This window comes from Macadamia integrifolia, chromosome 6, assembly GCF_013358625.1.
Source record: "Macadamia integrifolia cultivar HAES 741 chromosome 6, SCU_Mint_v3, whole genome shotgun sequence".
Taxonomy (NCBI): Eukaryota; Viridiplantae; Streptophyta; class Magnoliopsida; order Proteales; family Proteaceae; genus Macadamia; species Macadamia integrifolia.
In genome coordinates, this window is record NC_056562.1 from 21151797 (window position 1) to 21163651 (window position 11855).

Consider the following 11855-nt stretch of genomic DNA (forward strand, 5'->3'; position numbering starts at 1 on the left):
TTCTAATAGTTAGCTTGCACATTCTATGTCATAATTTAGGAGTGGAGAAGTATAACTACACAAGAATGCAGTTAGTTTATAAAAATGAATTTGTATTGGTCATATGAAATGGATATAAACGAGTCACTTAACTTAGCGAATTACCCAACTGGTGAATGCTTTATAGATAAAATTAGGTTGAATGGAGTTAGTTGCAATGTTGTGTGGTGCCTAAATGGTGTGGTTACTATATATAACAAATGAAATTGTATTGATCATATCAGATGGATTGAAATTAATTAGTCATATGACTCAATCCAGATATTGATTTGTAGACAAAATCAGGTTGAAGTGTGGCTAGTTGCTATGTTGAGCCTTTTTTTTTTTTTTTTTTTTTGTTAAAGATTAGAAAAAGAATATATTACTATAAAAATGATGTATACAAAGATAACGTCCAAGCATTCCCATACAGAAAGAAGAAATATAATATAGACTTGAAGCCCCACCTTTAGCATGGCCGTCAATAGGGCTCAAAACATAAAAATATTCAGTTAAAGGATCTACCTTTGGCATTGCCATCAGTAGAAAACTCCTTGCTGAATCAAATAGAGTAAGTATCCTCCTGTTAGAAATTGAACAAAGTGAAAAATGTACAAAATGAAATCTTGGGGTCTTCCTTGGAAATCCTAGATGAAATCTTGCTTGGTAAAAGATGGGTGAGTAGTCCATGAGAATGAAGCTTGCAGAGAAGCACCCTTTTTAGCTAAGAGTGAGAAATCTTCTAAAAAAATGGATGCAAGAAAATGCAGAAGATGCTCCAAGTGTTGCTGAAATATCTCTGGAATAGTTTTGTTCTCCACACTAGAAACCACCACAATAAAGTCACATTCTATCCACAAAAAAAAAAAAAAAAAAAAAAAAAAAAAAAAAAAAAAAAAAATCCGTACGTTTTTGTTTATCTATATTTACCAAATATGTTGAGTCATTTGAGTTCCCCCTACATTCAATGATCTTCAAATTTCCATCAATGGTTTAACAAGGTTTGTTATAGAAAGTCTATTTTGTGTCTACATTTAACATTTCTATTCATGGTTTAGTTATGTTACTGATGTTGTTTCAATGGTTACATTATTTGGAACTTCGTAAATGGATCTAGTATTTTGGACGTTTAGTTTTTTTTTTTTTTTTTTTTTTTTTAATCTACTACAATGCATCACTTGGTGTTCATGTGATATGAAGTTCTTTTCTTTGCCTTCAATTTTTCTCCATTTTATCAATTGTAAAATATTTATGGGTTTATGGATTCGGTATTTTGGAAGTTCTTTTCCCTTACTCATTATTTATTTTCTAATAGTTTTGTTATGTTTATTCATTAATAGGTTCAACTGCATCAAAAGATGATATGGATACTAGTCATTTTGGCACACTTAATATAGAAATGGTTGGTATTCAGATTCTAGAGTTTCCACAACATTTTCACAAATAGGTCTACATCAATTCAAAATGTGGTAAAGTTAATAGGATTCGCATTGGACTTGCCTGAGCTAAGCCAACAAATTACAAACGCAACGAAAGAACGTTTGCAAACATGGATGCTTTGCAAGAAATAAAGATTGATACAAATATCTGGATATTCTTTTCACAGTCTTCTACAACCATATTCCTGCATGGATTTTCGGCTTCTTCACACCTAATTTTGCTATTGGTTTTATCCATATCTTGGGTTTGTAAGAGACGCATGATGCCTACTACTGAAAATTCAAAACCAGTGTTGAAGGTTACATATTTTTTATACTACTGGTTAATTGGTCTGTCTTTTGTTGATCTTCTATTATGCGTATTAAACTACTTCTTTGGATATGGACATGATTGGTCAGATTTCAAGGTTTTTGCTCAATTGGATTTTTCATTTAGATCACTCACTGGGTTTGTGATTTCTGCTTACTTGCACATCCAGTTTTCTCATTCAAGTGAACACAGGTTCCCCATTCTACTGAGGATTTGGTGGGCATTCTATTTCCTAATGTCTTGTTCCTATCTTATTATACATCTTGGTTTGTATTGGAAACGTTCATCTTTATCATCCCTGCTATGGGTTTCTGATGCTATATCCATTATTGCTGGTTCGTTCATTTGTTATGCTGTGTTGTTTGGCAAGGGGCGAGAAGGTGATGATTTCCGTCTTTTAGAGCCTCTTTTAAGTGAAAATAGACAAGGATCAAGTGTTGGGGAAGATAGTGTAACTCCTTATGCAAATGCCAATCTTCTTAGTATTTTTACCTTCTCTTGGATGAATCCTTTGCTTGCACTTGGGTATAAAAAAACATTAAACCTTGAAGATGTTCCTCAGCTTGCCAGTTGTGATAGTGCCAATGTGGTCTTTGCTCTTTTTAGAAATGAACTTGAGTCTAATGGTAATGGCAGTGGCAATAGTGGTCATATAAGCACATTCAAGCTGGTGAAGGCATTGATTTTTTCGACATGGAAAGAAATTTTATGGACAACTTTATTCTCCATTGTATGCACATTGGCTTCTTATGTTGGGCCATACCTTATTAAAGCTTTTGTTCAATATCTCAATAGCCCTCACCAACTGAAATATAAAGGTTATACATTAGTGATTATTTTCTTTCTTTCTAAGCTCATAAAGTGCATCTCAGAAAGGCAGTTGTTCTTTCAATTACGAAAGATGTCAATCAGGCTCCGTGCTGCCTTATCTGCAATAATCTATAAGAAGGGTCTCAAGCTTTCAAATCAATCAAAGCAGGGACACACTAGTGGTGAGAACACTAATTTGATAAGTGTTGATGTTGAGAGGACTTGCCTTTTCAGTTGGTACTTACATGATATATGGAGGGTCCCTGTTCAAGTTGTTCTAGCATTGTTGATCTTGTACAACAATCTTGGATTTGCTTCTTTTGTAGCAATTTTTGCCACATTGTTTTTAATGTTAGTAAATATCCCAATGGGAAAACTACAGGAGAAATTTCAAGGAGAACTAATGGATTCAAAGGATCGAAGGATGAAAGTCACAACTGAGGCTCTAAGGAATATGAGGATTCTCAAGCTCCAAGGTTGGGAGATGAAGTTCTTGGCTAAGATAATTGAACTCAGAAACTTTGAAGTAAGATGGATAAAAAAGTTACTTTATACAATAGCTATGACTTCTTTTGTCTTCTTGTCTGCTCCCATGTTTGTATCTATGGTTACCTTTGGGTTCTGTGTATTTATGGGAATTCCACTAGAGTCAGGGAATGTTCTATCTTCACTTGCTACATTTGATATATTGCAAGAGCCCATTTATAATCTCCCAGACTTAATCTCTATGGTGGTTCAAACTAAAGTTTCCCTCTGCAGGATAACTTCATTCCTCTGTCTTGATGATCTTCAACCGAATATAGTACAAAAGCTTCTCAAAGATAGTTCTGAGGTTGCAGTTGAGATAGTCAAGGGAAATTTTTCTTGGGACATTTATTCCTCCAATCTCACGTTAAAAGATATTAATTTCCAATTGTACTGTGGTATGAGAGTAGCTGTTTGTGGATCTGTTGGGTCAGGTAAATCAACACTACTTTCATGTATATTGGGGGAAGTGCCGAAGGTATCTGGAGCCATTAAGTTGAATGGGACAAAGGCCTATGTTGCACAATCACCTTGGATACAGAGTGGCAAGATAATAGACAATATATTGTTTGGTAAGGAAATGGACAAGAAAAGGTATGAGATGATCCTTGAAGCATGTTCATTAAAGAAGGACCTAGAATTGTTTGCTTTTGGGGATCAGACTATTATAGGGGATAGGGGGATTAACCTAAGTGGTGGACAAAAGCAAAGAATTCAGATTGCACGTGCCTTGTACCACGATGCAGATATTTATCTACTTGATGATCCTTTCAGTGCTGTGGATGCTCACACAGGATCTCATCTATATAAGGTAGCTGTTCTTTGAGCTCTATTTACTAAATTTTCCTTGATGAAATTGGCTTGAAGCATACATCTCATTGCTTACATCACAATGTTGTTCACCAATATCTAAGTTTGATTTAAAAAAACTATCTTAGAAGAATAAAATCATGGTTGTCTAAACAAATAAGGCATATATACGTGTAATATTGAGTGATGCATTTTTTTGAATAAAAACCTATGGTTTGATGTTACTTATCGTAATAAAAAATAGATAATTTCAATGTATATATCTTTTTTTGGCCCTTTTAAGTAATCAGAAATTCTAGTGCCTAAATGTAAACATTTGAACTTTTGTGACAGGAGTGTTTGCTAGGAATTTTGGGTTCAAAAACAGTAATTTATGTTACCCACCAAGTAGAGTTTTTACTTTCTGCCGATCTTATCTTGGTGAGAATATGCTATCTTTTTGTCCCAATTCCAAGTTCTTCAACTTAGTTTTGTAGTGATTAATTACCTTCTCTTGTTTGGTAGGTTATGAGAGATGGAAAGATTACTCAAACAGGAAAGTACGAAGAAATTCTTAGTTCAGGAAATGACTTGATGGAGTTAGTAGGTGCACATAAGAAAGCTTTAGCAGACCTTAATTATGTTGAATGTGAAATTACTTTGGATAATTTAACTAACAGTGAGGAAGATGGTAATATAATATGTAGTGAGAAGTCTATTCAAAATGATGAGGAAAAGGAACCCAAAAACTATAATACAGAAAAATTGGTTGGGTCAGAAGGGCAGCTTGTCCAAGAAGAAAAGAGAGAAAATGGTGGAGTTCGTCTTTCAGTCTATTGGAAGTATTTTACCGCTGCATATAAAGGGGCTTTCGTACCACTGATATTGCTGGTACAAATTTTCTTCCAGCTTTTCCAAATAGTTGGTAGTTATTGGATGGTGTTGTCTACTCCCAGTTCAGAGGATGCAAGACCTCACATTAGAGCATCTACTCTAATATTTGTTTATGTTGCTTTGTTCTTTGGAAGCTCACTTTGTGTATTTATAAGGTCCATGCTCACTATAACTAGTGGATACAAGGCGGCCACTCTTTTTTTCAACAAAATGCATTTGTGCATTTTCCGTGCTCCTATGTCATTTTTTGATTCTACTCCAAGTGGAAGGATTTTAAATCGGGTTAGTAAATATGCTTGCATAATCTTGGGATTCAAATGATCTTGTTAAATCATCATAAAAGTTAATATAGTTTCAAATAAACTCTATTGTTTTAATGCAGGCATCCATAGATCAAAGTGTAGTTGATACTTCCATTCCTCATCAAATTGAAGAGCTTTTTGCCTCAATCGTAGAATTATTGGGAACTGCTATAGTAATGTCACAAGTCACATGGCAAATGTTAATAGTTTTTATTCCAATGACTGTAACATGTATCTCGTACCAGGTAATTCTATAGTCACTTCCAATTTTTCTGATTAAAATCTCAAATCAAGTTCAATCTTACTTTTCCAATGGTTACAGGCCATTGTACAAGCTTTGTTTGATTAGTGAATTTTTAATTTGCTTTGTTTACATCAAATTTGGTTTAGTGGTGATTTAAACCTTAATGTTTTCCTTCAATTTTTAAAGAACATATGCAAGAAATTCATTTTTTCAATCACATGGTATTATGTAAATTAAAGTCTTTTACCAAAATTATTTGAGAAAAAAGGACCAAACAAGACCAATGTTATGAAAGTAAAAACTGTGCCTAAAGCGACGAAACTGTCCTTTTGATATGCATAAAATATTTTAGATATATATGGATTAAAATATAATATGACCTACTAGTTATGTTGATAGCTCCATCAGCTAGAGCTCATACTAAAACTAAGATAATTATAATATATGCTAACATAAATAAATTATTAAACAATTTCTCATTTTTGCACTAGCCAAATAATAAATCAATTAATATTGTGAAAATGAATTAATACATTGTCGTAAAATAAGAAGCTGGTAAACTATTTTAAAGTAGTTAATGATAAATTTATAATTAATTCTCAATAATTCCATTGCAAAGCCGCAGTGGTCTAACAATTATGGGTCATGTTGAGGGTTTTTGTAGTTAAACTGGCCATTGGATAGTTACTATTCCCAGTTTAGATTAGTCATGCGTCAAGTTTTGGATTCGATCTCTTTTGTATGGTAGACCATTTTTGGACTTCTACATTGTATTTTCAATGATTGAATTGGAGTTTTCCAAAGTTGCGAAAGTTGAATTCTCAACCAATCAAGGCTTAAAATTTGATAGATAGATAGATATATAGTGATTTGGAAACTCACATTGAATTATTTTTAGCTTCAATAGAATTACCATATAAAAATTTTTGGCAGTCAAGAGCCTATCTAGGTGGACCACCCAAGAATCGGTGCCACATAATTAATTAGTCAATAATTTTCAATGGGAAAATTTTCTTCTTCCATCATTCTTTTCCATTTTTTATGTCTACTTTCTTTCTTTCTTCTTAACTTCCTACACATCCCTCTTTTTTTCTTAAATGAAAACGTGTGGTCTACAGTGATGCTAAACATGTAAAAGCATCATCCTTAAGTGAAGTATCTAGATTATACTCATTTTTGTGCTAAAATTCACATTCATGTGCTTTTTGTGACTCTGTAATTTCATACTATCCAATACATCATTAGAATAAGTTTAATTTGACAAACAATTGGATAGAGGAACACACAATTATTAATTGAATTTGAAATTTGATAATATGATGATTACTCTTAAAAAAAAAAAAACAAAAAAAAAAAAAAACAAAAACAAAACAAAAGAAGAAAACAGAAAACTCTAGATGTAATTACATCCATGTGCAGTGGGACCTTTTATCGGGATAGAAGTTTTGGGATAGAGTCAACATACAAGTAATTTATGCAATTCAATTATAAAAATAGAAAATATTTACCATCTTAAAAGGAATAGTTGAAGTAAATAAAATAGAATGAGATACTTCTTGCACTTTTATGCATGATGATGTTGTCACTATCAACAATCTAAATGTAAGCAACTCACATTAAGAAAAACATATATCATTTTCTCTCTAACTTATATTCATTACACATCTTTTAACATTGTACCTAATTTGTTTTTTATGAATCTTGTCTTGTATAGCGATACTACAAATCTGCAGTACGAGAACTATCACGACTAAATGGAGTATGTCAAGCTCCAATTATACAACACTTTTCTGAATCTAGTTTAGGTTCAACCACAATCAGGTGCTTTGATCAAGAAGAAAGGTTTATGGATACAAACCTCAAGCTAGTCGAAGAATATTCTCGACCTAGATTTCATTTCTCTGGTGCAGTGGAGTGGTTATGCTTCCGCATGGATATGCTAGCATCTATCACATACGCCGTCTTTTTGGTTTTCTTCATTTCAATGCCAAAGGGAGTTCTTAGTCCTGGTAAAATGTTAAACTTGAGATATGATAAAAATCAGCTCATATGGAAACCATGATTGATTGCTCATATGCAAGCATGATTTGATTTTTTTTTTCTTTTTCTTTTGAAGGTGTCGTGGGTTTAGCAGTCACATCTGGGCTTCGTTTTAGTTTGCACGCGGTTATATGGGATCTTAGCATTCTTGAGAATAACATGATATCCGTTGAGAGAATATTGCAGTATGCATGCATCCCTAGTGAGCCTCTTTTGTTGGTGGAAGAAAATAGGCCAAGTTGTGAATGGCCATCACAAGGAAAAATTGAAATTTTTGATCTACAGGTAAAACCTATTCTCAGTTCTCAAGTCTCTATCTCCTTACTAATTTCCTTGTTTTATGGAATAGACTTTGAAGCCATCACAAGGGAGAGTTTTTCCTTTTCGTATGAAATTACGCTTAGCTTTATTATTTTATCATTTAATATGTATATAGGTCCGATATGCCCCGCACCTTCCTTTTGTCTTGCAAGATGTCACATGCACTTTTCCTGGAGGGATGAAGATTGGAATTGTTGGGCGAACGGGAAGTGGTAAATCAACTTTGGCACACACTCTCTTTCGCATGTTGGAACCTACATTTGGTCAAATTTGGATAGATGGTATCAACATTTTCCAGATTGGCCTTCACGACTTGCGGTCAAGGTTAAGCATCATCCCACAAGACCCAACAATGTTTGAAGGGACTTTAAGAAGCAATCTTGACCCACTTGAGGAGTACACTGATGAACAAATTTGGGAGGTGGGTTTTTTTTTTTTTTTTTCATTTGATGAATTTTTAATTAATGACAAAGATAGGATGGACAATATATCTTCTAACTTATTGATGGTTTGCACATAAAATAAACACATCACAATTGATTGGTTGGAACATATATCTTCTATTAACTCCTTTTTTGTGGTCGTCTTCTTTTATTTTTTGTAAAATTTTGAAATCCTTTCCATTAATCTATTGGAATCATTCCATTGTATGCATTAGATCATATATGGGCCAAGATTGGCCTAGGAGATTCTCTTAGCTAGGACTTAGAAAGTTCACTATTTTTATTGCCCAATTTTTTATTTCCACTTGTTGCCTCCTTGCTTGTTCAATTCAACTTTTGCTTACCTCATCTTTAACAATCAAGTCTGTGTCATTTTAAATAGTCAACCAAGGTGGTAAGTTGACATGAATTTTTGTTGTCTTAGGTTTTAGACAAATGTCAACTTGGTGATAAAGTTAGAAAGAACGAAAGGAAGCTTGATTCTGCAGGTTAGTTTCTTCTTCTATTCACTTTGTAAAAAAGTTTCTCAACATCTATTTTTCCATGCGCAAGTGCATAGTCCTTTCAAAATTCTTATTATATGATGTGTCTAACTCATTATGTACAACCCAACTTCCCTGACCCTAACCTCTTTTCCAACAAATAGTAGGAAAATAAAAGTTAATCAAAATAAATCTTGAATAGCTAACACATTTTAATATGGTGGTTATCACAGTGACTGAAAATGGAGAGAATTGGAGCATGGGTCAAAGGCAATTAGTCTGTTTGGGTCGGGTATTACTCAAAAGGAGCAAAGTATTAATACTTGATGAAGCTACTGCATCAGTGGATACTGCAACTGACTATTTAATTCAGCAAACACTTAGGCAACACTTCTCAGGGTCTACTGTCATCACAATCTCACATAGGATAACATCAATTCTTGATATTGATATGGTCCTCCTTCTCGATAATGGTTAGAAGCTAGTAATTAATACACGATAGTCAAATAGATTCAATAGAGTTTAGTAATATGTCTTCTCCTTTTTTTGGTGCTTGCCTAATCAGATAAATATGTTTCTTATCTTGCGCAGGCCTTGTACTCGAATATGATTCTCCAGCCAAATTGCTAGATATCAAATCCTCGTCATTTGCAAAGCTTGTTAAGGAGTATACTCGAAGATGTAGTTCCTAGTTTTTTAAAGGCTAATCACTGACTTTTGAATGTTCATATGGAAGCATGTTGCATTACTTTGAGTGCATTGTTGTTTTGAGTATGAAAAAAGAAGTGAAAAGACAGAAGAATAGCTTTCGAGGCTACCTGTAATTATTTGAGTTGGCATTGGCATTCTGTTTAAGTATTAGGGATACAAAAGGAGGTAAGAGGGTGAAAAAAATGATTTTTCTTCGTGCATATCTATAAACCTTGAAGATGCATTAGTAGTTTGGTAGTATCTTTAAATCACCATAAATATCCATCACTTGTCACATTGGATAGAATTGAAATTTTATGAAAAAGTTAGAGCCAAAGTTCTTTGACTCACATCAAGTTTTAGTAAAAATGGAGTTATTCTAGTAGCAAAAAAAGTTGTGAAGATCCCATGAAATTTGAGAAGAAATGAAAGCTACAAATACAAATGGATATCCCAATACATGAGAAAGTATATGATTAAATCAAGGTCAAGTTATGTATCCACGTGTCAAAACTCGGTGCCCATATGATGCCTAAAGATTTACTTGTCTTGGGGAGTCACGATAATCATAAATTAGGATTCTTGTAACACTAGCAAAGGCCAAATTTAAACCTATCAAAACGAAACCTTTAAAAGTATCAAAAAGGAAAACAATCTTTAAAAAGGAAGTTACACTCCCTTCCCTTGTACTTTTTGCCTTAACACCACTTTCCCCATATACTTTGAAAATTACCACTCCTCTCCCTTGTACTTTAAAGATTCTATCACTCGTACCCTTCCGTTAGAAAATCCTATTAAGTGATGACACCGGCCTTAAAATTTGATGTATGATTCCTAAATTACCATTTTGTGATGTAAAATACGATTGGCCTTTAGAGTCCTAAAGCGAGTTAAATTAACTTCTCTCCCCTGAACCCAAATGGCGGACTCCTGCGGCGAAAATCTTCAACTAGAGGGAGACACCACCACCACATCTCCCGATTCAGAAAACACCGCTCCTCCTCCTTCATCCCTCTTTCATCGATACCAACGACGGAAACCCATAAACCAAAACGAACTCCCCAAGCTCCACTAATGCGATGACGAACAGATTTAGATGAAAATTTTGTTGGGGCTTCTTCTTTATTGTGGGTAATATTGATTCAAGAAAAGGACTTTCTTTTTTATTGAACTTCTATTTAAGACTAATGCGAACCAGCGCTCCATTCAGAAAACGCCGCCCATCTGTCTCCCATTCTCACTCTCTCTCTCCTTCCTAGAGGGAAGAATTGAGGGGATTTCTTCTTCTCTCTTTCCCTTTCAAACATGGAATGTCAAAAGGGGAGAGAAATGAGGGAAAGGGGAGAGAAATGATTTATATTAGATATAAGGGTAATATTGTCTTGTTGCATGTCATTTTAATACTGTCAGTGACTAATGTGACGATTGATAGAATCTTTAAAGTACAAGGAGGGGAGTGGTATTTTTCGAAGTACATGGCAAAAAGTGATATTAAGGTAAGGTACAAGAGAGGGGAGTGCAATTTCCTTGTATTTGAAAAGGTGGATCTTGGGGTCAAAATGCACATTGATAATGATTCACATAACAATAGCAAAGCCCAATTTCCTCTCTCTGTCCTTCCTAGAGGGAAGAATTAAGGGGATTTCTTCTTCTCTCTTTCCCTTTCAAACATGGAATGTCAAAAGGGGAGAGAAATGAGGGAAAGGGGAGAGAAAGGATTTATATTAGATATAAGGGTGATACTGTCTTGTTACATGTCATTTTAATACTATCAATGACTAATGTGACGAGTGATAGAATCTTTAAAGTACAAAGAGGGGAGTGGTATTTTTCAAAGTATGTGGCGAAAAGTGATACTAAGGTAAGGTACAAGGGAGGGGAGTGTAATTTCCTCATCTTTGAAAAGGTGGATCTTGGGGTCAAAATTCGCGTCCATAATGATTCACATAACAATTGCAAAGCCCAGTTTTAAACCAGTCAAAACGCAACCTTCAAATATTAGGAGAAAAACAATTAACAAACCAACCTTTAGTTTTGAAAAAAGGAAAAAGAAAAAATAGTATCATTAATTTTTTCTATGGGGAGATCATTGCATGGTTGAGTCGCCCTAACACTAGCACAAGGGGCAACGAGATCGTGCATAGAGGCATCAATACATATGAAATTTTCTTTTTTACTTTTGGAGGGTGGAGTGGTAATTCCGTGCACTCCTTTGTCTAGGCTCAGGATCTATGTGGCATTGCAGCATTCTTTTCACCCTTATTTTATGTAGGGAGTAAGTTCCCTCCGATGCCCCATGTGAAACTTCTGGTGTTGAAGAGGGAGTATTATGGGAATTTCATCAAATAGAAGGATATTTAGGACATTTTCTAGGGGGTGCTATAATAATAATTTGAGTGGGGGCAATGTAGTTTTGGTTTTGTGTTGCCGTTGTGTGGCCTACGTGAGTGCTCTCATGTTTCTATGTCTTCTTCTCCTCCCCTGTAGAAAGACATCACTATTCCTTATTTGAGGAAAAAGAGAGATAGACACTTGGATCTTTTTTTTT

General features: G+C 34.4%; 1 protein-coding gene across 1 annotated transcript; it reads left to right on the forward strand.

Moving 5' to 3' along the window:
• The first annotated feature begins 1705 nt into the window (after positions 1 to 1705).
• LOC122082856 (ABC transporter C family member 3-like) lies at positions 1706 to 9445 on the forward strand. The gene is made up of 10 exons (XM_042650653.1): positions 1706 to 3913; positions 4246 to 4332; positions 4417 to 5067; positions 5168 to 5332; positions 7046 to 7340; positions 7448 to 7656; positions 7808 to 8113; positions 8560 to 8623; positions 8851 to 9090; positions 9209 to 9445. Exons 1-10 carry the CDS (start codon positions 1718 to 1720, stop codon positions 9307 to 9309), a joined length of 4314 nt encoding a protein of 1437 aa, XP_042506587.1. The 5' UTR covers positions 1706 to 1717; the 3' UTR covers positions 9310 to 9445.
• Positions 9446 to 11855: the final 2410 nt, after the last annotated feature.